Raw genomic sequence first — 25,507 nt, 5'->3', positions numbered from 1 at the left:
CAGGTTCTTGACCCAACGAATTTTCGTCGCATCCGGTACTAGAGACACAAGCATGCCTCATCCTCAGCACTGGCATCTTCTCTACGCCACTTTCCTGGAGTTGGTTCCCAGCTCTCGAAAGCTCACGTCTCCCGGGTTCCGTGGTGCCGACTAGCGAGTGTGGGGGTCTGAGTGTCTGTGCGCACCTGCGGTTGAACCTCCCTCCCCCCGCCCCGCAGCCAGACTTCGTTCTCCCGCAGGACCAGGGTTTTCTCCCGCCCTCGGTGTGTGTGTGTATGTGTGTGTGCGTGTGTCTCGCGCCCACGGTGGTAGTTCCCGCTGTGCTCAGCGGGAGTGTCGAACTTAAGGCGGGCGACCACACACCTGCCTCGGATCAGTCTCGAGCCCTGACACTGCCTGATTCCTGGCGGTCGGAGGGCAAGACGGACCACGCACTGGACACGCGTGACACGCCTGCCCGCACCCCTGATTCAAATGCGAGTTAGTTCGGCCGGCGCGGGCTCTGCCCTGGCGTGGTGGGCGCGTAGAGCCCACACCCACAGTGTCCATGCGTTGCGCACACCAGTCGCAGGGACTCTTTATGCTGCACATGCAGACCTGGCGTGTAAAGTCTGATCACCCCGGGCAGTGCAGTTTGGGGACCAGCCGGAGTGGTTTGGCCTCCTTGACCTTTTTTCTACTTTCCTGAGCCGACCCCAGAGATCTCGCTACATCCCTATACAGCGCGCCACAGGGCGCCGCCCCCAGAGGGTTTTCCTTCCAGACCTCACTCTCCACTGGGTCGCTCCACTTAGTGCCTCCTCTCTGTCCAGAACGAATCTTTGACTCCGCGCCGCGCAGTCTATGCAGCCGGGGCCAGATAGATACATTGCCGCTTTGCCCCGGCAAAGTCCTGCCGGCTCCATCTTAGGCGAGATGTTGCCCCTGGGGAGGGATATGTGTGGACAGGATTGCGCAGCTGGTGGGGTGACCAGATAAGAGCCAGCGTTCCATAGCCAGGAATTCGGGCACTGGCCTGGGAATCGGCGCATGCATTTGCAAAGTCGTGTGTGTACGCGTATTTTCAAACGTAAGAATGGCGTGGAGAACACCTAAGTGTGTGCAATTTGCACATTTCCCTGGGGAAGGTCTGTACCTGGTAAAGGGGTCCAAGACCCAGAGAATTTGAAACACGCTGGCCCAGGTTGTTTGCCCAAGAAACCGCGCGGCGACGGTGCAGCGGCTGCTTTTGCGGGACCACGATCCCACCTGGCCAGCCACTGGGCCACGGACTTGCCCTCTGGCGGCCGCGGGCTCTTTCTCGGCCCGGACCCCATCAGCTGCCCTGCCCTGCCATCCCGCAACCAACCCGAGGTCCCGCTACAGCCACTCTTATTAGTATGAATTAACGTTCCCATTCCCCCACCGCGCCCAACACCTCCCGCCAAACTCTCCAGCGAGGAATATCCTTGGCTCAACGAAAACCTGCGAAGGGGAGGCCCAGGCAGCCCCGGAGCTGCGCCGTGCGGCGCTCAGCTCCCGCTCGGCCCCTCCCCCGCTGGGTCTCCCCTCCCCTTCCCCTTCCCGGGAACAGGCGCCTCCGGGGGGTCCCCAGGGCTGAGAGTGCGTGTCTCTTTAAGAGGCCCCGGGGGGCGCCTCGCGAGCCGCCCGGGGCTGAAGGGGGAGGGCGCGGGCGGGAGCGGCTGGCGCCAGGCGGCCGAGGCTCCACAACAAAGCTCCGGCCCCTGTCACTTCGCATCGGTCGAGCCCCGCAGACGGGCGGGGGACGCGCGCTCAGCCGCGCCCCCCCCCTCCCCGGCCGTCCAGGGCCCGGGCGTCGGGCGGGCGCGGGCCTCCGGGCTCCGGCCTCCGGCGCGTTGCACGCGCTCCGGACCCTCTGCGCCTCCCGCAACCCGGAAACCAGGCGGGGGGCGGCCTGGGCCGGGTGTGGCCGCGGCCCTGAGCCTGGGCCGGCTGCCGTCGGTCCCTGGCCCCTAATCTTCCGCGGGCTCAGAGGCCGCGGGGGGGTCTTCCCGGGTGTCTCGGGCTGTGTCCCTGGGCGGGGATCCGCCTGGAGTGATGGCCTGGGGGACACGGGCCTGTGGCAGAGGGGACACGCGTCCCCGCGGGTAGCGGGGTGCTGGCCTGAGGCGGGTACCAAGTGCGCGGTGGTTTAGGAGTGTGCCCGGGCTGAGCGCGGGTGACGCGCGGGGCCCTGCGCCTGTGAGCAGCTGGGGAGGCGCCGCGGGGCGCGTGCATCTTCGCCTTGGCTTGTTGTGTGCGCAGGAAGGAGGGAAGAGGAGGACAGCGTTGCCTCCCATCCCCGTCTCCCCGACCGGACCCGCGCCTTCCGGAGCCTTGGCGCCAGCCTGCCCCGTTCAGTGGCCGGGCCCGGCTCCCCCGCAGTCCCGGGTCTGCCCGGGGTGGGGGCCGCGGCCTCGATGACCCCGGCCCGCAGCGGCCCGGCCTGTCCCGTCCACTTAGACAAATTGCGGCTGACAGGCGCGCAGTCTCTCTGGAGTCGCCGCCCGCCCGTCGCCTCCCTCCCGACCCAATTACCCCGCGCAGGGTCGGGCCAAGTGGCTAGGACCGGGCGGAGGGCGCGGGAGGCGCGACCTCTTCTCCGCCGGTCTTGCGCGAGGCCTGGCGGCGAGGACCCTTCTTCCGGTCAGGTTCTGGGGATGCCCGGTAGCAGCACGGCCCCTGGGATCCTGTCCCCAGGCTTCCAGGCTGGCGGGAGGCCCGGGCTGGCAGCTCTGGCGTGGGACAGCCCCGGCCCTCGAGGGTGGTCGCTCCGCACTTTCGAGGGCAAGCAAGGTTGCAGGGCCCCAACACCCAGGACGCGTCCCTGCCGGACTTTGGGCGAATTCCACAGTGTGGGGGACTCCCATCATCCGGGGAGCTCCCGGGATTATTCTGTGCTCTGGGGTCGAGGTCCCGGGGTCGCAGCGGTCCGCTTGGGACGCAGGGGTTGGTAAAAGTGAGGTGGACCTGCACAGGTGTGAGTTCTCAGGTGTAGGTGCCCAGGATCGTGGCAGAGTGAACAGGCCACGATGCTCTGTGGCTTGAGTGAGGGGGCAAAGCACAGGAAGGCCCCCCGCCCCCCCCGCCCCCCCCAGGACCAGCCCACCTGCGAGAGAGGGGCGGGGCTGGCCTGAGCGCTCTCACCAGCTTTTTCATTCGCTTTCTGCAGAGACGCTTTGCCGGATTCTTCCCTGGAGCGGCTTCGAGGCAGTTCGTGAAAGTCGGGTTCCAGCGTCGCCTCACCCGCCCTTCCCTCTCCCTTCCAAAGAGCTACCTGGCCTGTCCCATTAGCCTCTAGGCCTCCAACCAACCTTTTGCTTTTTTGACCTGCAGCTTCCTCTTGGATCTTGGACCTTGTTGCTTGTCTCTGCTGGGTATATTCCTGTCCCCCCATTTTGCAGATGAGCCCAATAGGGGCAGTCATTTACCAGGGGCCACACAGCTACCGGTGGCAGAGCTGAGATGGAACCCATGGACCTTAAAAGAGAGCAAGGCCGCTCCTTAGCAAGTTAGTGATGTCGTTGCTGGCCCACTACCTACACCTGCACAGGCAAACAGGCAATACTGAGACTCCTGGGCCCCAACCCTCAAGCGGGGCTCTGGGTTCTTCGAATCCAAGATAGTCCAGGATGCTCTTCCCTTTTGCCCCTAGAGTTTCCAGCTCTAGGTCTGCAGGAGGGGGCTGCTTTCTCCGTGACACAGGGACATAGGAGCAGCTTCAAAGCCAGCCAGGGGCCAGGCCTGGATGCTCTTAGGGGTAGGGAATGGGGGAGACGGGGCCAGAGTCTTGGACTGCGTGGGGGCCCAGGACAGGGAGGTCGATGCAGAACAGAGCCCCCTAAGGGAACTGGCCAGGGCACGTGAGGCAGCAGGGAGCATACAGGGGTCAGCAGATTAGCTGTGTGACTTCTTAACCTGGGACAAGGGCTCAGGCTTCTCATCTGCCAAAATGAGGACCGAACAGTGCTCTCTGGGGTGCCTTCCAGTTTAGGGATTCTCTGATCTGTGAAAATCAGAAAAATCAGCAGCAAGCAACCATTTCCAGTCTCGGGCTGGCAGCTGCTTGCTCTGGCCTCGGCTTGCTTGCAGAGTTGACACTAGTGTTGCACACAGGTCGGTGGCCCTGAATTTACCGGGGGGCCACTGGGCCATAGCCCTAGTCAATCCCAGACAGTGCTCTGCCTCCTTGAGCTGCCACCCCAGTTCCCATCAGCCTCCGCGCAAACCATGAAGGTATTTTTTCCCCCCTCCATCAAATTGGGAGAAAGTCCATAGTAATTTGCCTGTTGAGCGGGTAGCATTGTAAGAACCAGGGAGGTCACATGGCTTCCTCAAGGTCACCTGGTCAGGCCATAATTAGATGCATGTCCTCCTAGGTGATGCCATCCTGCGGGGGGCGGTTGGGGGGAGCTGCTGGAGGTGAGGCAGAGATTGCCCTGGGAGTTATCTCTAGAGGACAGGAGGCTGGCTGCTCCAGGGCCAGTGCGCAGAAAGGCCCCCCACCCTGGGGCCCAGTCTCACTTCCAGCTGATTACAGGCTGTGGCAGGGTCTATAACCTCTCCAATTAGCCGGAGGCCAGACCCAAGGCCTCTCTGATAACCCCAGCTCCAGTGGCAGCCGCCATGGGGCCAGCTTATCTGGCCTCTCTTATCCTCCCCCTTCCCCCACATACTCCAAGAGTTGCCCTGGCTGCGAGCAGATGAATAACCAGATTGTCCTGCAAGCTCAGCCGGCAAGTCCAGCCCTACACCCACCACTTTCCCTGACCGAGGGAGGCCACAGCTGTTTTTTGCACCCCCTGGAGAGAATGGGCTGAGCCAGGGAGGACTCCTGACTCTAGGCTGCCAGTCAGTCCCCTGAGTGGTTGGGGAGCACTCCTGGCTCTCCATCTTTGCTCCAGCGTCTGTGTGCTGGAGGGTGGGTGAGAGAGCTGGACCCTGCCTGGAGCTCTGGACATGTCCCTAAGGAGCCAGACAGTAGGCACAGGCAGGCTGGGGGCACCCCTCTCTCTCCCGGCCCCCTTTTGACTGAAACACAGCTCTGGAGGGGTGGGGCTGTGCCTGGCATTATCAGTGTGTCCAACTGAGCCAGAAAGGGGAAAGCTGCTGGCCGCTGTCAGCCCCCGCCGGCTGGGCCTCCTTCCGTCTGGGCATGTGATCCTCTGCCCATGGGTCCCTGGGCAGGAGGGACTGGCTTCAGCCACTCAGCCTTCGGAGCGGAGCGTGGTTTGGGTCCTGTCTTCCCCCACCACGCCCAGCTGGCTCTCCACTGAAGATTAACTCTGTCCTTGGGTGCCAGGGCTGGATGGGGTGCATGTGAGCAGGGCCGGGGCCCCAGGGCTGCCCCCTGCTCTGGGTGGATGGCTGGAAGGCAAGGCCTGCCTGTGAACTCACCTCTTCTGTGGGTGTTGCATTAAACTTCACCCCAAAGCACGCCTGGCTCAGTGGTTTTCTTCAGTACCCCCAGGCCTCTCCAGGGTCTCTGGGGAGGCAGGATGGGGACTCGCACCCATCTCCTTCCCACTCAGCACCCCCTCTTCGCTACTCCCCTGCTCTTGTCTCCTTGCCCGTCACCTTAGGTCCAGAACTGGGAGTGGGGAGGGGACCACATCCAGAACCTGTTATCCAAGGTTCTGCCCATTATTCACCTTCTGAGTTTGCAAAGAGAGGTTTGGGACTTCCCTGATGGTCCAGAAGACTCCCAGCTTCCAGTGCCAGGGGTGTGGGTTTGATCCCTGGTTGGGGAACTCAGATCTCACAAGCCTCGGGGTGCAGCCAAAGAAAAATTTAAAAATTAAGAAAAAAAGAGATATATGCTTTAAAAGAGGTAATGACAGGGAGCCTGTCCCAAAGAGAAGGCCAGAGTCTTCATCAGGCTCTCCTTCCCATGGCAACCCAGCAGCACATTCCAAGGACCTGACTGCCACAGCCAGGGAGGCCCGGGGTGCCCTCCAAAACCCAATGGCTCCGGTGACAGGCAAGAAGGTCAGAGGAGGGGTTTGTCAGACGCCACCCGAGTTCTGGAGTAAACATCCTCCTCCACCTTCCTCCCTGCTCCCTTACTCCCCAACTCCCGCACTCGCCCAGGTGGGGGCGTTGGGCGCAGGGCCATGCGGTCAGGCTCCCAGGACCCTGCTCGGTCCTTGGAGAGGACCCTGACCCCAGCCACTCAGGGATGGACACCAATTGCAGCGTGATTTATTGAACAAGACGTGCACTTTTTGACAGGGCCTCAGAAACCACGGTTTCCTTCACCGAACAGTACAGGATCAGGGTACAAGAGCTTACAGACAAGACAGACAAATCCTTTCCATGAGCCGAAGGGGAGAGAAAAGAGGAAGGGGAGCTTCTCTTTACTTCCTCCTCCCCTAGTACTCCAGGCCTCAGTTCAGCGCCAGCGGAACGCTGGGCAGTGTGTGCTGAAGCCAGGCCTGGGTCGGGGCTGGCCGCTCGGGGCCAAGATGCCCACCAAGCCATCCCCACTCCCCACCCTAGCCACCCCCCCACCCCACCCCCCGCAGGAGCTGGGTTAGAAAATACAAAAGCGGTCTGACGCAGGACGTCATGTGCAAACAGAGGCGGGGACGGAGCTTCTGCAAAGTCTCGGACACGGCCTGCCCCACGAAGGGGCAGAGGTCAGCACGCGCAGAGGTGCTTTGGAGAAGGGTCTCTTCTCCATCCAGGAGGCTGGGCGGCTGTCGTCACGAAGCTTGGGAAAGGTGGTGGGTTCAAAGAGGAGCGGAGTCTGAAGGGTAAGAGCGGACGGGGGTCGTCTCCCTCTCCCTCCGGCAGGAGAGTGGGCTGGCCAGCCTGAAGCAGGCTGCTGGGACCTACGGGAAGCTGGTAGGGAAGAGGCTGAGGGGCTGACTCTCGTTGGTGGGCAGCGGAGATCGGTAGCCGTCGAAGTTCCTCGGGATGCTGCCGCTGGTGGAGCCCGAGCTGTTACTCAGAGTCTCGATGCTTCCCTCTCGCTGGAGTTCTGTAAGACAGGAGAGAGGGCCAGGCCGGGTCAGGGGGCGTTCTCAGGGGGTAGGCGGGTGGGTGTGCACTCTGGGCCAGCTGCCTGCCACGAGGCCAATCTGGGTCCACTGACATCCTTCTACGATGGGTGGGGGGTGGGCAACCTGGGTCCCAGGGAGAAGCCCCTTGGCTGGCAGGCTCCCATCACTTCCTCAGTGTGTGAACCCCTTCAGCCAGGAGCACGGCTGCCCTGATGATGCATCTGGACCACACTGCCACTGGCAGGGCATGTGCCCAGGCCTGATGCAGACTCATGCTCAGCCAGCTTGCTTCCCACCTCCGTGAGAGGCTCCTGTTCTGGAGCTCCTGGTCTGGCAGGAGGCGAGAAGCCGGGAGGCAGGAAGGACCAAGGTGTCCCCGTCTGGTCCATCCGCTCCTCGCCTCCCCTACCAGACACCCGGGCTCCGCCACTCACTTGCTCACGCGTCCTCACCCACACCATCCGCCTGCCTGCCGGGCCCCTCCTTTGCCCTCCCCCTGCAAGGGGGAGTGCCCGCTTTGAGAGGGGCCTACTTGCCTGGAGTGCCTCCCTTCCCCTTCCTCTGGGCTCCCACGTGTCCTGGAGACCCCTCTGGAAGGGATATGCTCAGGGTCCACCCGGGAGTCAGGTCAGGAGGCTCCCAGCCCCTCCCCTGGCATCTGTAAGCCAGGCTACCATCTTGGAGATGGCATCTGGCTACATCTCCTTCCACTATGGGCACCTTCCTCAACTGCCCTGCCCTGCCTTCTTTTGACCCAAGACAGGTACTGGGGTGGGTGGGCTGGGAACAGACTTCCTGGCATGCTGAGTGCAAGGCAGAAAGAATTACTTCTTGGCTTTCTGCGAGTAGTCAGTTCCTATCCCCTCTCCCTCACAGTGGGCTCTGAGATGTGGGCATACATATCCCTTGGCAAACTCTGGGCCTCAAGCCAAGACAAGGCACCTGCAGTTTCTCCTTCCCCAAGGTACACCTGCCTGGGACAGAGTGGGAGGGGGTCTCGCCTGTCCACCCTGGAAGCCCAGGCTCTCAAACTGGTCATTTGAGATAGCAAAGTGCACTCAAACGTGACACGTGTCTGGTCTCCTGTGCCTGCAGCCTGTGCCCAGGCCCCCTGCCACCCTCCATGCGCAGCACAGCTGGCTTTGGTTAGGGGATGGGTCACGGCCTTCACTCCTGGGCTAACCACCACCGGCCAGCCAGGAGGTGACCACTGACCCCCACTCCCCGTGGGTGAACCCTGAAGCATGCTGGTGGCCCAGCAGCAGCAGCGACAGCCACAGAGTGGGTTGGGGGCATCTGTGCTGGCTCCTTCAGACGCCTCCCGGTTTCAATGTGAGGCGTGAGGCACCAGCCGTGTCTGGGGCCCCAGCTGGAAGGGTGTGCCTGCAAACCAGAACCTCTCAGCAGGTGGGGGCCGTGGACACGGGCTGCAGGCCTGGCGAGGGGCCCTGACTGCCAGGAGGCACCGGCTGCCCTGTTGGGCCTGACCCTGAGAGTAAGTCAAGTCATCCAGATACCGCTGGAAAACCCAGACCCCCGCGTGGGCTCTCTCCTTCTCCACTCAGCCTCTAGCCTCCCCCGCATTTGGAGGCCCGTTGTGCCAAGAGGGACGGGACAGGAAAGCAGGGAGCAGACCCCCAGTTTTCTACACGGAAGCTTCGCACTCCAGGAAAGCTCTCCTCATCCCCTTGGTTTGCCACGAGCGCAGCGAGGAGGCCCTGGCCCCGGTGCCGGCCGTCCCGGCGCTAGGGGGCGCCGACAGCAGGCCGGGAGGGAAAGAGGAGGCGAGGCCCCAGCAGGGCAGCACGGGATGCCGGGCCTCAGGACTCCAGGCCTCGAAGAGAGCCCGGGACGAAGGGGCGGAAGAGGCAGGGGCAGGCCCAGCGCTCCTGATGCAAAGTGCAGGCGCGTCCATACCGCCCCGGAAGCTGAGGCGCAGGGAGCCTGGGACCCCGGCCTGAGAGTCCGCACAGCCGCCTCGTACCCCATCCTGTGAGAGTGCGGCGGACAGGTGCCACAGGGATTTCAAGATGACTCCGGGGCTCCTGGGGCCAGGGAGAGCCTGCGCTGTCTTGCTCGTGCTTTCTTTTCACCAGCGAAGTCTTGGGTGAGACGGAGGTGGCCCCCGCCTCCCAGGTGACCAGGCTCCGCTGGACTCATGTCCTGGGCGTCTCCCCTGGCCTTGTCCCTCCTCTCCTTAGGGCCTGTGGCTGCTGCCCACCAGATAACTCCCAAAGCTCCCTACTGGTCTCTGGACCCCCAGAGCCCCCCTCTCCAAGCTACCACATCCCAAAGCCAGAGCGTTCTGCCTGCAGCATGAACCTCATCTTGCCTTTCCTCTGCTTAAAACCTTCACCGTCTACTAAGGGTCCTGAGGATGAGGTCTCTGAACTCCTCACCTCTATCAAACTGCCTTCCAGGACCTGCTCCTCTCCAAGACCTCACCTCACTAAAGTGGATTTGAGGAATCCAGATAATGAGCTTGGGCAGTCTGGGGGCCTCGTGAGGCTGCTCCAGGCCTCTGGGTGTGTGCTCATCTGGGGAAAAGCCCTTCCCAGGCTCCTGTGGCCCCCAGGACACCTACTTATCTTTGAAGCTTAGCACACCTGCGAGCCTGTGCTGCCTCCCTGGTAGCATGGCCAGGCCCCACTGCACTCTGTAATGACTCCTGCCCAGCGTCCCCTAGCACGCTGGGCATCGTCTGCTCACGTGTGTCACCGCCCATGTTGGGGGAGTCCCTTGGAGGCCGGCTCTGTGTTTGATTCCCTAGTGCCATCCACAGGGCCTACAGAATAGATGGTGTTCAAAAACAGTTCCTGAACGAATGGATGGATGAATGAGAGTGAGTGTGGAGGGAAGGGGATGGGTCACTGCTTCTGCAGCTCGGCTGCCAGTGTAAGAACCCGGGGCCCGGGTGCTCCTGGGCCGTTGCCTACATGCCCCGGTCAAACCCCTTGCTCTCTGCTCCCTGAGATAGGACTGTGTGAGTGTGCGAAGCAGACATGGATGTGGAGGAGGGGTGCACACGCGGCCCCCCGCAGGCCACCCAGCCGCCCAGCCCTTTGGAGCAAGCGGCGAATGGAAGTGTGCGGCCTTACCTTCCTCCATCCCGAACACACGCTTTGTTACTGTTGGGTTGTTCGCGGGCGCTGGGCGGTTGGCATTGTTTTTTTTTTCCTTTTTTTTTCCCTTTTGAAAAGAAAAGCATTGAGGAACCTTTTGGGAAAAGATCCGGACAATGATGGAGTACACTGATGTCGGCAAGCAGGAGGTGAGGGCACCAGGAGGTGTGGGGAGCTCACGCCGGGAGGAGGGTAAGCTGGCAGCAGAGTTCTGCAGTGACATGCACGTGTGGGGGGGCTAGGGACCAGTCTTGGGGGCCCTGGAGATGGAACTGTTGTGGCAGAGCTGAGACCTCCTTTGTCAAGGGGGCGATGTGGGGGGAGAGGGTCCGTCCCCCGAGCAGGAGGAGCAGCTGTGGGGAGAGGAGAGGCGGGCCCGCCGGCCCGTGCAGTGCCCGTGCAGGTGGGACGCAGGAGAGGACAGGAGACAGAGAAAGCCTGCGGTTTCCAGGGATGCCTCCGTGTGATCTGACTCAGTGGTCCAGCTCCGACCACCGCCCTCCTCCCCCCAATTCTAAGACCCCCAGGTCTGAACGGCAGTCGTGCAGCTGAGCTGGATTTGCGAGGAAAGCCCACTAGAAACCTGCCAGGGCTGCAAGGGAGAGCGAGCTGGGGGCTCGTTATGTGGGGGTCTGGTGGCCTCCCCACTCAACACAAGTATGTGGATTCTGGCTGGTGGGAAACAGCCCGCTCTTACGGAGGCGGCTCTCCAGGCCCCTAAGATAACGGACTGCACTTGGACGGAAAATCTTACTGTGACCTCATGTTCCCCAGTGCCTCTGTGCGCCTGGGGGGTGGGTGCTGGTCTCCCCATTTTGCAGGCAGCTAAACCAAAGAAGAGCAGGAAGCTGCTGGCTCTGGGTACACAACCCCTCGAGAAAGAACTGGACTGATGGAGACGTGACAACTCCAGGCATCACTCTGACTAGTCCCAATACCCTTCACTGGCTGCGTCCACCCACTCGCTGCTGGCTCTTTTTGGAAAATGGAGCCTGCCACCCAAGCTGCCCCTCGAGGTCATGGGTGGGATGAGGTAAGCCAGAGAGGGTAAGGGGTGATGGAATGAGCAGCAGCTCCAAAGAAGAAGCCTCAGCTCTCATGAAATAAGCAAAGGACCGAGAAAGCTCAGTTCTCACGCCACCCTCACTCTATATGGAGCCTGGCAAATTTCAAAGGTCTTGGATGGGAGGGGTGGCCAAAGAGGTGGCTGGCCTTGTCAGGGAGAAGCAACCCTGGTTCCCTGGGTGAGTATGCCAAGGGAGATCCAGGGGGAATGGAAGGAGGCAGGAGCCTGGCTGCCCGCAAACGCTGCCCCCCTCTTGGGGTGGGCCATGCAGATGAGGGAGATGAGGGAGATGGTCTGTCCTGGCCCCTCGACTCTCAGCAGGAGACTGCGGCCCCTCGGCCAAGGCAGGGGCAGTGGAGACCGGCTCCTGGGAGATCTGGGTGGGTGCTGATGGCCAGGGCTGGCTCCACCTGGGGAGAAGCAGAGGATGAGCCAGGAAGGGGACACACAGCCCCGGAGACGGCACGGGGGGTGGGGCATGAGGAAGCCCCTTCCTCTGGAGTGCTGGTCCCTGAAGCTGCTTCACCCTGGAGGGCCTTCCCTGGGCCTGTCCTCTCCCCGGTGTACAGACCCTTCACTCCCTCGAGGCCACTCTACGCCTGGCAAGGCAGGGACTTTTGGGGACACCCTGGATGTGGTCTTGGTTCCCCCATCCCCAGGGAGGCATGAAACCCTGAGGACGCAGGGTCTCTGTGAGTTTCAGGGAGAGCTGGGGTGCCCAGGAAGGCAGGGGACTTGGCCTTCGGGCCTCTTCCAGGCCAGATGGCAGTGGGGGTGGGTAGAAAATCAGAGCCCCCAGGGAAGCCCCGGTCTCTGGACTCAGAGGCCTGTTTCGGGGACCAGTGAGGGCAGTGCTGTGCTTTGGGGAGGAGGGTCCCTGGGCCCCCTGGTTCAGCCCCCAGGGCCCCCTGGCACTTCTCTTACCACGAAAGGAGCAGCGTTTGCTGCGGGGCCCCTCTGGTGTGCTCAGAGGCTCCAGCCAGCCCAGCTCTGCACGCTCGGCCTCACGATGCTGCTCATTAAAGGGATTAGCAGAGCACTTTTATTGGGCCCCGGCTGCAGCCACACACCCCATTCCCAAGCTAACCTCCTGGGCAGCCTGCGGGGAGCAGGATGAGGCCTCAGGGCGGAGTCTCAGGCAGCGCTGGCCATAGGCTTCCAGCAGAGAGAAGGGAGGGGTCCCCCACCCCGCCCTCGGCCTCAAGGCCCAGGCTGGGGAGGCAGATGAGGCCAGTGGTTCAGAGAGCCGGCTCTGGGCCCTGTGACCTGGGAGACTTGAGGCAAGGTCCTCAACCCCTGTGCCTCAGTTTCCCGCACAGGAGGCTAGCAAGGTCTGCTTCACAGTGCACTTGTAGAATTAAATAATGCATGCAGAGCGCATCACAAAGTGCTTAAAGCTTCCAGTCAGCAAATGTGAGTTACTCTCATTGCTGCAACCGTATTAGTGATTGCGATTACCCGCAAGACCTTGCTGGGGGTGCCCTCCGGCTTCCCTCCCCCGGCAGGTGTCCCTGCCATCCAGACCCTCACCCCCACCCTTCCCCACTGGAACCCTGGGAGAGTCTTTCTTTTTAATCAAGAAATGGCCTGAAGAGGAAGATGGCAGATATGTGTTTACAGCTTTTCATTTCCCTCCTTGCCTCTTTGGAAGTACCCTCTTCCAACCTGGAAAATAAATTTCCAATCCTGTTGACGTGCATTGATTTTTCCCTCCTGCGTGCACCTCCCAGTTCTCCCCTGTCAGCAGGACCTGTGGTTAAGCCCCCTGCCTGGGTTGGGCTCAGTGGTACCTCTGAGGAGTGATGGGGGGTGGTGCAGGCAGAGCACAGAGCAGCCAGCCAAACTGCCCCATCCTGCCCAGTGCCTAGCTCAGAGGAGGTCTGCAAACAGAAATAATCTGGGTTCCTTTCCATGGTGAGGGGTCTTGGCTGGGGGCAGGGGGAGGGATCCTCTGACCCAGATCTTCAGCGTCTTTCCTGCAGCCCCCTGGGATATACAGGGAGAAGACCAGGGGACCACAGGATGGCTTCGAGTTCAGCAAATGGTTCTAAATGGGCTCTGCCCCAAGCAATGGACATTATCCACGGGGGGCCTTACAATGAGGGCCTGGGACCAGCTGTGCAGACGCAGAGACAGAGGTGCAGAGGACGGGGGTGGGGGTGGGGGTGGGGGCAGTGGCTGGCCGCCTCCTTCGGGGCTCAGCTTCCGGTGCAGAAGAACCCAAAGAGATGTCTGGATGCCAACGAGGGGGTGGTTCTGGCAGACGTGGCTCTGGGCTGCTTGTCTCACACCAGCCCTGGGCCTGGAAACTACTGTCCTCTCTTCCAGAGTGTCACTCAGGGAGGTGAGGGTGTCTCTTCAGGGAGAAAGAGGGGGGAGTCGGCTGAGATCGCTTCCTGAAACTCGGACAGCTCTGTCCACACTGTGGGCGGAGCCGGCCTCAGCCCCAGGGCATTTTTCAGGAGGTTAAAAGGGCAGCAGGTAAAGAGGAGGCGGCCTGCAGGGGGACCCTGATTTTCTTCCCACTCGGACACACCCACCGTGGCTCTTCCTGCCCCCTCGGCCCTTCAGGGTCGCACCCTCAGGCACCCCCACCAGGCTGCAGAGGTGCCAGCTGACCAGGGACCCGCTTTTGTACCCACACCAGGTCTTGGGGGCTGGGTGGGGCTGAGAAGGTGTCCTCTTTCTCCTCCAGCAAGGGGTTTCTGCTCCCCTCCCAGGCTTGCTTGTGGAAGGAAGAGGGCAGTTTCCCACAATTGAGGGGCTGAGGATGAAAAGGCCCTTCCACGTTCAGATAAGGGGAACCCTGATCTGGTCGATGGAATGAAGGAGTGGATTAAAAAGATGGCTAACAATGGCCTGGGACTCTCCCGGGCTTCACACCTGTGTCTGAGCTCTGAGGCCGCCTACTTCCGGTCCTCTCACCGCACACTCAGCCTGGGGTCCCTGAAAGCTTGTGCCCACGGCCCCGAAGTCCTGTAGCCAGTGCGCAGGCACACACCTTCCTTCCCAGCAGGAGTCTCTTTCAACCCAAGTGCTCCTGCAAACCTGCTTTCTTATCTCTCTGCCCAGCTTTTTTTCCTGGCTGTCCCGCAGGTACTGAGACCCAGAACATCCCAGGATGAGGCCAAGGTTACATGGCCTGCCTTCCCCCTTCCCGCGCCCCTTCCCCAGCTCCAGACGTTCAGGGCAAATACTTGCTGCTCTTGCCTTGGGTCCCTTGAACTATTTCCCTCGGCCACTGGGGCCACGCATGGGTGCCTAATAACCTCAGGGTTTGGGGGAGACTTGGGGCCTAAGGGAGACCCCAGTCCTACTGGGCATCCACTGGCCCCTCCCCTGGAAGGTGAAAGTCATGATCCATACCTGGAAAGGATGGCTAAAGAGACCATCAGGTGGAGAGCCCTCTCTGTGTCTGGAGGAAAAGACACAGCCCCTTCCTTCCCTCCAGGAGGATAGGTCCTCAGGGCTTTGGAAAAATCCTACTCAGAGCAGGCCAGTCTGGCATTAATACGTGAGGCAGGGACAGAGAGGCAGGCTAGATCCTAGAGCTCCTGGTGGGCCCAGTGGGGATGGCACAAGAGGCACACGCTGGAATGCTGGGTAAGAAATAATCAAAGAGGAAAAAAGAAGGGGGGAAGGAGGTGTGAAGAATGAGGAAGGCTCAGTGTTCAAAAGGCATCTTCCACCTGCAGCTGGGTGTGTATGTGTGTACACACATGCACATGTGTGTACGTGTATGTGTGCACACGCACATGCGTGTATGTGTATGCATGTGTGTACATGCGTCCACATGTCTGCACGTGTGTACGTGCATGCGGGCATGCGTGTGTGTTGGGGGTGGGGCAAGGAGCAGAGCATCTGAGTTCCAGGCAGAGCAGCTCCCTGCCCAGCCTCAGACAGGGGGTTACCCAGGAGGTGGGCTGGGGTCTGGGGGCTACAGCCTTTCCCTGAGGCCCCTCCCACCACAGCCATGACGTAGCACCAACTCCAGGCAGGGAGAGACCCACTCCCAGGAACCCCACGTGACCCAGGCCCTCTCCAGTCTTGGCTTAAGGGCAAGAGGGTAGGACCCCCCATCCCGGCCACCCAACAGCACCTCGTGTGTGGGGACCCTCTCCGGGCCACTACATCAGTCTAACTGTAAATCCAGACCCAGGCAGAGTGAGTCCTGTCATGGAGTATTATACATGGGGCCAGCAAGGGCGGAGGCGATCTGGCTCATGATCCCGGTTTTGAGTGATGTGATAAATCTGGCTGAAACATGCTTGTGATCAGCCTGATGGAGGAGCAGCCTGGAGCTGACCCTCCCAGTGGCTACGAGGAAGAGGCGGCCGAGAACTAGCCCTAAACCCTGCTCTGCCGCAGACGTGCTGAACGACCTGGGCAAGTCCCCGCACCCCTTCTCCACTTTACCACCTGTCAGGCAGGAGGGCAGTGGCTGCCCAGGTGACCTCACGGGCCGTGTGAGGCTCTGAAGAGAGGAGGATGTGAAGGTGCTTTGAGAAGCAGGATAAGCCCTGAGGGCGTGGCAGAGACTCTCACTGCAGTGGGGTCCTGGCTAGAGAGCTGGGGGTGCTGTCTCTGAGGCCCCTGGAGAAGCGGTCCTCACCCAGGATGGCCCGAACCGCCCCCTCTAGCCCCAGGTCAGCAGCACGGCCCGGGGGCAGAGCCTCGGCAGATGGCACCTGAGACAGACGTGGCGGGGTGGAGTGGGGCATAGAGCTAAGGGATGCCTGGCCAGGCTCTGGGAACAGCCTCCTCTGCTCACGCCTGCACGTGGCACCCCGCGAATGGGCTGCTCAGCACGGCTCCGGGGAGGACACAGGGCTCCCAGCGAGGAAACTGTCCCAGCGAACCAGGTGTCCAGAAGCCAGCCTCAACCCGCCCTGCCTCCTCAAGTGGGGTCTTCTCAAGACCCTCTCTGGGGCTGTGAGATGGTGCAGTGTGGCTTGCAGATGGCAGGGGAGACGCTGCTCCCCAAACGTGGCTGGCCTGATGGGCTCGAACCACATCTGGTTCCCATTCAAACGTCCAAACGTAATTAAATTCTCTCCGACGCAGCGGAAGGGTTTGGTAAGATGTGGCTTTCCCCCTTCCACCGGGGTTAAGAAATCACTGTCTCGCACTCCGGTGGCTGACTGGCACTCCTCTCGGCCACCGATCCCTCCTGCTCCACGAAGGAAGGGCCTGTGCTCGGCTCTGTTTTCTCGGGCTGAAGGGGCCGGGGCCCTCCCCACAAGGAGGAACAGCCGAAGCCAGAGGTCCTGCAGGCTTCGTTGGGGCGGGGAGGCGAGCCACCCTGGGCAGACAGCTGTGGGACCCAGGCTCACCCTGGGGACACACCAGTGTCTGGATGTGCGGGGTCTTGTGACACCCTGCCGAGGGACTCCCCTCTCTGTAGCTCCCCATAGCAGGATGCGCGTGCAAATCTAGCCTGCCTCTGTGGGCAATGCAGCCTCCCCCAGTCAGGCCCAGGGTTGAGGGGCAGCTGCCCACCTCCCATGCACGGAGGAGGGTTGCAGACGGCCAGGGGCAGCCCGGGAGCCTGCCTGAGGGGCCCTCTGGGGCCGCCAAGTCACAGGGGCTTGCTGGCTGCCTCTGGCCTGTCAGAGCCCCAAATGGGTTAAGGGGCAGCAGGGTCCAAGGTGCTGGGCCTTGGTGGGATGGAGGGCAGCCCCTTGCACAATGAGGAGGCCCACTCACCGGAGGCGCTGGTGCCTCTCCTGGCCTCCTATTCAGCTCCTGCCTGAATTCAAGCACAGTTCCCTGGGTGGGTTTGCCTTTTCCAGCTTCCCTTCCCAACTGAGCACCTTCAGTATGCAGCTTCTTTTTACTTAGGGATTTATGGCTTTCACGGTACTGGGTTCCATTCTACTCCCTCTATGTCTATTTTCCTAATCATTGTGGTATAGGCTTTATGAGACTTTTTTTAAAATATAAAATAAGTCGGGGTATTATTCTTTTTGAAACGATCTGTCCTGCGAGTTAATGACTTCAAGAGGATGTGGATGCTCCCCAGAGACAAACGGGGGCTGGGAAGGGGATAACTCTGGTGGGGGTAAGCGAGAATCTTCCAGATTCAAGAGAGGTCCCTTGATGACTCTAGGCCAGGTTGCTCACTGACACCCCTGTCTGAGCTCTAAGACCACTTTTAGGCTCACAAGGCATTTCCACACCAAAGAATGCTCACCCTGGGCCCAGCACACACAGCAATCCCAGTATTGCTGACCTGGCTCTAACTAGGAAGAATTTTGTGTATCTGGTTCCAAATGGTTAACGGTTAGTAATGGATTTAATTTAATCTCTGGGTGGCATGACCGCCAAGGCCATGTGTCTGGTGCCTTCATATCAGTGAAGGTTTTAAGGAAATAAACCCAGTTCATGGATCAGTCATCCTAGGCCAAGCCTAGCCAAGACATTGGCGCTGGGGTCAAGGTCTCTGCGGCCCCCATTAGGGTCCCGGCCTAGGATCCTGAATCTATAGTCACGAGTCTCAATTAATCGCCGTGGCGCCGCCCGTTGCAGAGGAGAAGGTGGGCAGACGCTGCGTTAGCCTCTGTGCTCTGCGCACAGACTGCCTGCTGGTGCCGGGGCTCTATTCATTATTCAATTCAGCTCGCTCAGACGAGCTTTTCCATTTGCTCCTCCAGGAGGAATAACAAATCTAGAAATGCAATTCCACTTTGCTGTATTAAGATATTGATTTGCCTGTCGAGTGGAAGTGCATTTGTTCCGTCACCCCCCCTCCTGTGGGCAGGAAGGGGTTAACCAAATGTTTATCACAAGGCTGGCTTCAGAGTTGAAAGTAATGTGATCAGTAATGAATTTTGTGTTACATTAGGTTGTATAAATGGACAGACAAGCGCAGACAACAAGTGGCCAGGAGTCGGGGCTAATCTAATGATGTAAAAATAGAGACAGCACCAATTATACTAGGGGCCAGCTCCAGGCTCCTGCAGGGACTGCAAATGAATAGGTACAAATCAAATTACTCACTAATAGACGCACTACAAGAGGGGCAGTCAATGGTAAATGCATTAGAGCCTAGTGACCTCTCTGCTCTGCACTGCAGAATCCGAAAATTTGACTTCCATCTTAAAAGTGGGGGGCGGGGAATGAGGTTCTCAAAGAAACTCTTGTTGGGGGAACAAGAGTGACTACTCCCCACCCCAAACCAGGCCACGGTCAGAAGGTACCCCCCGTCTGAGTCGACCTCCTTCCCTCGCTCTGATGCCTCCCAAAGCCTGAGCACCAGGGGGTGGTGGGGTGGTGGTGACCTCTGGGGGGGACAAAAAAGGACCAGGGGATGAAGCCCTGCATGTAGGCAAAGACAGGAAGTTACATACCAACACACTTCACAGCCACGTGTCTCTCAGGGGTGGTGGTTTTTACTGCTACGTCAAGGGCTGTGTCTGTATCAAAAATAAAATATTTCTTTAAAGAGGACTGCAACACGGACCCTGCAGGGAGCAGCCGGTGCCGAGATCAAGGGGAGGAGAGATCAGAATCTGGTCTGACCACTGGGAGCTGTGTGTGGGATGCTTGTGGTCTGTTCTGAGGTGCGGCGCGTGCAGGGCTTCATCTATTTCCCACCAGCCCAAACCGGTCTGTCCTCGCCCCTCTGCTCTTCCACCCAGTCCTGCTGACTCTCCTGCCTGGGGATGGAAGCAGGGAAGGCTGTGGAGGTCCTGCCAGCACGTGGGCAGCCCCTCAGGTTTTCTCCCTTCTGCCAGGCTCTAAGAATGGAGAGACCAGACCTGAAGTTCCAACCTGCTGGGCAGGGTAAGGGGGCTGCTCAGAGAAGCCTTCGGACGTGCCCCAACGCATGAACCATATGCTTACGTCGCATGAACCATATGCTTACGTTCAGCTCCCAGTGGCTTGGGGAGGCATCAAGTATGAAACCCAAGACCCTCCAAGCGGTCGTCCAAGGACCCGGCCCAGGCCCGCATGGAGGCGGGGGCCCTGGTAGGCCTGACCCCACCTGCTCCCCCGTCTAACCGAGCCCTACGGCCAGCCCCAGTCACACACATTGAAGTGGAGAGTGCACACTGGTCCTGGCCAACTGGAGATGAAGGGAACAGGCCAGGAAGATGAGGCCCAGCCCCCAGCCGGGGCGGGGACAGGCACCCAATGGGAAACAAGCATCCTGAACAAATGAAGCAACGGAATGTCAACTTTCCGCAAACTCAATTAAGCACATGGAGGGGTGGGATTGCAAGCTATCGGGCTACCCTAAATAAAACACGTGTGAGGGGGTTGGGGGAAGTCTGGGAAGCCTGGGGCTGGGGGATTCTGCCAACACATCTTAGAATGCCTTCTGGAGTGGGCCTGAAGGTGTCTGGCTGTGGGGTGGCGGGGTGCAGGGGTGGGGTTCAGAGAAAAGTGAGCAGGAAAACAATCACCCAATGTCAGAGGGTAGACAGCTGACTCTGGTGTGTGTGCTTGGAAACGCCTCCTTCTGTTAAACCCAATCTGATGGGCATGGCTTGGCCTTCTCAGTACAGGCCTCTCTTTTGCTTTAAGAGCTCAGGCTCTGGCTTCCTAAGGGGTCAGAGGGCCATTTCCAACGTTTATTGTCTGTGTGTCTGTCTTTCCTCTGTCACCAGCCATCCCACCTCGGGGGTGGTCCAAACACCTCAGACCATCTTCTGAGGCAGAAGGGCAGAGGTAGGGGCCGAAGGGAAAGATGGGTATTTAACCATCCATGACTGTATTCAACTTTGTTCAGATCTTACACCTCGCAGAAAGGTCAATGGTTAAAGGTGAATTCTCTGGCAGAAGAGGAGGAACAGAGAGAAAGCCTCCCTTTTGTTAACCATTTACCCGTGTTCATGTCTTCAGAGAAGGGCCCTTATCTGGGGCGTCCAGTGGCTCTTCTCCACCCTTTGTCCAAGCCTGTCCATTTCCCACAGGAATCCCTGCTTCTCTGTTGAGGCAAAGCCTGGAAAGGGGACTCTGAAGATTCACCTGTGAGGTCACGGGGGCACTTCCTCCTTATAGATAGCAATCAGTGTGCTCTGGTTAAAGAATTCAGAGTCAACTTTGGGCAACTGAGAAATGAGCAGAGATGCTTCTCAGCCCCAAACTTCTGCATTATAGCTCTGCCTTTGCCTGGGGCTTTCAACAGCCTTAGGGGAGAAGAAGAGAGGGGTGTGGGGGTGGCGAGGGGCAGAGGGAGAGGAGGCGGGGCAGGAGAAACTACCTACCTAGAATGGGCCAGGAACCAACAAGTGTGTATTTTAAACACAATCCCTTTTCCCATTCCTCTGACTGGCTTTCATTGACCTCTCAGGAGCCACAAAAACCCATCCAGTCATTCAGCAAACATTAACTGGAGTTCAGCTTGGCTCTGCTCCCAGTGCTGGATGCTGGGCAGGGAAAAGGTTGCTAGTTAGAGGTAACAAAGATGAACTGGATTCAGTCCAAGGATCCGGAATTGGGCTAAGACACACCGGACGGGTAGTCTGGCTGAGGTAGGGGCTGGAAGGACCACCGGAGCTGAGCCTTACCCCAGTGGGGTGGAGAAGGGAATACGCCGCTGCTCGCTAATGTTAAAAGCAGCATGCGTGGCCTGTCCCGGACCAAGTGTCCTGTGCACAGGCAATGCAGAAGTTCAGAGAGAGGGGAGATTAGAGCCTGGTCTAAAAAGGGGACTGGGTAGGGGGCGAGCGCAGCAGGCCCCTGAACAGAAACAGGTCAGCAGGGCTCGTGCTGGGGATGACGGCCGAGGGTGCTGGCATGAACTATGAGTGGGGGGAGACTGGAGGGGGTGTCGGGGAGAGGCTGGAAAGAGACTCTGAAATATGACGGCAGGAGCCCAGGCGGTCAGCTGTGGGCCCAGGAGGGCTGACAGGGAGAGTGGGCCCTAACATGAGGGTGGCTTCCTTCCCTGGAGCTCCCGTCTCGAGGGTAATGGGCGGAAATGACTCAGGTGACTGGATATTAAGAACCGGAAATTCTTCCTGGGCATCTCCTTTTAATCCCACAGCTCTGAGTTATGATTTCACATCAAAGCTTTCATTTTCTCCTCCTTTGTCCATCGCAATAAGGGACACCTACCGAGTGGTGGTGTGACAGGACGTTTGTACGGGTGGCATGGAGTCTGAGGCGTCGAAGCCGTTTGGGAGGTGGTGCCTTGAGGACAAGACAGGAGGAGACGAGGCGACCGAAGCGCTCAGCGTGGGGAATGGCGGCGGCCAGGACGTGAAGGAACAGGAGGCCAAGGTTTACTACACTTCGTGGCTTCCCTCTCCCAGGCCTTAGAGAGGAATAAAGGAGAGAGGGGAAGCTTTCTCTCTCCCTGAGGGCAGGAACTGTGCCCAGGGCACCCTCAGAGAGCCCGCCTACAAGGGAAGCCCCAGAGAGACAGCACAGGTCTCCAGACGAGGCAGTGGAGAGGAGGCCCTGAAAGCGCTTTGTAAAGACACCGAAGGAGGGGGAAATCTAGGGCCCAACTAGGTAAAGCAGAGAAGGACCTACGGGACTGGCCAAGTTGCCTGGACGACGGTGCTTGCCGGAGAGTAGGGATGTTTAATAGCCAAGAGAGGGCTCTGCGGTGGCTCAGCTGTGAAGAGCCCACCTCCCAGTGCAGAAGACATGGGTTTGATTCCTGATCCAGGAAGATCCCACATGCCATGGAGCAACTAAGCCCCTGAGCCACGACTGAGCCCACGCAGGCACCCTAGAGCCCACGCTCTGCAACAAGAGAAGCCGCTGCAGTGAGAACCCCGCGCCCCGCAACCCGAGAGTAGCCACTGCTCTCTCCAACTTTTTAGAGAAAAGCCCGCCCGGCAACGAAGACCCAGCACAGCCAAAAACAGAAATAAACAAAAAATTTAGAAGCTAAGAGAATGAATTCAGCCCCCATGCCTGCAATTATGGTCACGTGATCACGCGCACCTGCAATGGGAGGTGATGTTACGGCTCCTGCTGCCTCAGCAGGAGAAGGTCCCCAAGCCTCAGCAGTGAGGCAGGCAGGAGCTCCAGGCCCGTTGAAAGAGCCAATCCTAGAGGAAGGATGCAGGGGCCAGCATGCAGCGTTATGTGTTTTACGGTGCCTAGCTGGTCAACTCCAGTACCAATGAACTAACACTGGTTGAGAGCTGAATTCCTACAGTCCTGAAATGAAAGCTATTAGTGCGCGCGTGTGCGTGCGTGCGCGCACACACACACACACACACACACAGCGCTTTGAGTCATCTTTTGCAAAACATAAGTTGTCAGTGGATATTTATTAATTCACTTATTGAACACTTCCTGAGATCATTTAAAAACTTCACACTGTTCAAAATGTTCTTTCCATGTTAAGAAGGAAAAAGGGAACTTTTCAAAGTACCTTTACACCTTTTCAGAGCGTAAAGGTAAAGATTTCTGACAGAAATCTTTGGAAGACCTTTAGTTGAAAATAAACTCATAGCCTTTTTGGTTGAGTAATTAATATACATTCAGGAAAACTCAGAGGATTTAGCAGAATAAACTAGAGCATTGGTTTCCAAACCAGATTACAATTCATCAATGTGTTGTAAAATCAATTTAGTGGGTCCAGACTGCATTAAAAAAATGAAATAAAATAATCCTAGAGTGCTTTGCCTATACTACTGTTTTCTGAAAGTTCTGACTAAGAAATATTTGAGAGAAAGTATATTTGAGCAAGGAAGTAAGTGTATGGAAGGTAAGAGGTAAAGATTGAGCCCCTGAGGGGTTGCAATCCCCAAGAGTAACTGCTTCTGGACTAGAAGAGTCAGTTAAAGAGATGCTGGACACAGTTCCATTTGCTACTCAGTAGCTCCTTGTCTGTCATTTTATATAGAGTAGTGTGTATATGTTAATCCCAAACTATGCTCAGTATTTTATAATAACCTACATGGGAAAAGAATCTGAAAAAAATATATATGTATGTATAACTGAATCACTTTGCTGTAACCGGAAACTACATTGTAATCAATTATATTTCGATAAAAAAAATACTTTAAAGAAAGAGACGCTAGACAGAAAAAGTTGCAGCCTCTTTCCTACCCTGAGTGCTGTGATCAAACAGGAGAATGAAACAGTGTTCCCAAAACTGTGGGAAGCCAGCTCTTGACCGTGACTGCTGACTTAGTGAGCTCCTAAGAGTCAACAGCAGCCAGGGAAGGCAGCCTGCAACAGGCACGTGTCAGGAATATTTCAAGCAGCTGATCAGGACCTGTGAATTAGGCCTAAGGGCTTTTGCTATTGGATGTGGGAGAAAGCAAAAAAAAAAAAAAAGACAAGGTTTAGCTAAATAGTGATTGAAAGAGTTAAAGTCTAAAGTGACAATGAAATTAATATGTATCTAGGTGTTTATGAAATTTTTTTTGTGTTATATCTTTGCCATTTTTGTTTAGTCGCTAAGTTGTGTTTGACTCTTTGCGACCCCATGAACTAGACAGCCCGCCAGGCTCCTCTCCACGGGATTTCCCAGGCGAGGATACTGGAGTGGGTTGCCGTACCCTCCTTCAGGGGGAATCTTCCTGACCCAGAGATCGAACTCGCGTCTCTTTCGTCTCCTGCGTTGGCAGGAGGATTCTTTATGGTTGAGCCACCAGGGAAGCCCGCGTTATATCTTCCCTCAGACACAAAACGACTGGAATAAGTAAATGTTTTGCTTATGGAAAAAAAAAATCCTATTTTTCTAGAAAAGGCAATATTGAAAGGAATGTCTGCTAAGCGGGAATTAGTCAAGTTATTTTGAGGGGGAGTGACGGAGAGAGGAGGGGGCCGCGGGAGACGGCATTCCAGGCCGAAGGAGAAGTATGTGCAGAGGCCCCGCAGGCAGAGAGCACGTGTGCTCAGGGACCCTCCGGGCAGTTCAGCGGGGCTGGGGCTCGCCCAGAGCAGGGGCAGGAGCCTGGAAAGAGGGCAGTGGCTGGTCACGAAGGACTTGGTGCACGACAAGCCGTGAATCCAGGAGAAGGACAAAGCTGAGGGCAGAGCAGTCCAGTGTATGGATATATGGAAACATGGGCAGGGGACTGGATGATGGGCTTGGAGATCAGGAGAGAAAGCCAACCTGGAGGCACTTTGGAAATCATTGGTTTATGGATAGTAACTGAGGCCACGGAAGCGGAGGAGATGGCCCTAGATGGATGGAGGGAGGGAAGAAAGGATTGAGATAGGGCCTTGAGATATGGATTTAAGGCTGACAGAGGAAGAAAACTCAGGGAAAGGATGGAGAAGTAGCTGGAGGCAGAAGAAAACTAGGGGCGTGCGGTGAGGCAGGAACCACAGCGAGATCACGCCAACATCACCGGGCCTGGCTCAGCAGGCCAACACTGGGGCAACACGGATACTCAGGCGGACTCTGGGGAGGATGGGCATTGTGGTTGTGCAGGCTGCGGGCAGGGACTGCTCCTCCTCTGGACGGGAAGAAAGGGGGTTTTCAGGGTTTGGGTGCAGGAGGCCAAGGGATTTCGCAAATGCTGACCACTCTCTTCTGAGAGGGAGAGACAAGCTGGTGGGAGTAAGGGATTTGAGGGGAATAGGAAATCTGAAATAGTATCCATCAAGAAGGAAAGAGACTGATTTTAAGCTGGTGGATGGATGGAGCCCACGTACCATACTGAATAAAGAGCAGACTAATTCATATTCAATAAACAGCAGTAACATGGGAAAAATAATAAAATACAGACTCTCAGAGGACCAGAGACATGGAGACTCTCTAAGGGAATGAACACAGGCTGGAAGCCACGGCAGTAAAGCAGGGGCTACAGCAAAACTGCTAACATGGAGGTTAAGTGCAGGATCCCATTCACCCGGCAGTTCCTGCACATCCGCCACGTGCCAGACACTGTTCTAGGCACTGGTGTCTCCTGTGAAAGATGAGTGCAAACTGAGAATCGGGAAAAAGTGCAGAAAGACTGCCTGGGCTCACTGGGGAGTAGAGACCGCACGTTGGCAGAGGGGCACCAACCCATCTGAACAATTCATGACTTTTCTTCAGCCACCTAAGTGTACAAGCAGAATTGGCTTGGCCTAAATTTTGCTTTGCTGAATGGGGAGATGTGATGATGTTAGAGAGAAAGCAATTTAGTCAGTTATTTTTGAGCTGGACTTGCAAATCCCACATGTGATCTAATTATTCATAGACTACTTGGTCAGCAGCCAACCTGGAGGACAGAGCCAACACCTGCCTCATAGTTAACCATGTTTTAAAATGGATCTTCTCTGACTTTTATATGCATGGTGAAAGTGAAAGTGTTAGTCGCTCAGTCGTGTCTGGCTCTTTGTGACTTCACTGTAGCCTGCCAGGCTCCTCTGTCCGTGGGATTCTCCAAGCAAGAATACCGGAG

At 58.0% G+C, this 25,507-nt stretch overlaps 1 protein-coding gene across 1 annotated transcript in view; it reads right to left on the bottom strand.

Annotated features, from left to right (window-relative positions):
- Positions 1-6,179: 6,179 nt before the first annotated feature.
- Positions 6,180-25,507, bottom strand: part of BCAS3 (BCAS3 microtubule associated cell migration factor) — a 598,439-nt gene continuing 579,111 nt past the window's right edge. Inside the window, exons 26-27 of the mRNA XM_040244470.1 lie at positions 18,542-18,607; positions 6,180-6,982 (exon numbers count right to left, since the gene is read on the bottom strand). Of these exons, the coding sequence (XP_040100404.1) occupies positions 6,834-6,982; positions 18,542-18,607 (215 nt within the window). The 3' untranslated portion in view covers positions 6,180-6,833. The remainder of the gene's footprint in view (positions 6,983-18,541; positions 18,608-25,507) is intronic.

Source organism: Oryx dammah, unplaced genomic scaffold (assembly GCF_014754425.2).
Source record: "Oryx dammah isolate SB20612 unplaced genomic scaffold, SCBI_Odam_1.1 HiC_scaffold_8, whole genome shotgun sequence".
NCBI classification, from domain to species: domain Eukaryota; kingdom Metazoa; phylum Chordata; class Mammalia; order Artiodactyla; family Bovidae; genus Oryx; species Oryx dammah.
Note: the sequence above shows the minus strand (reverse complement) of the source record. Positions and strands in the feature narration are given on the sequence as shown.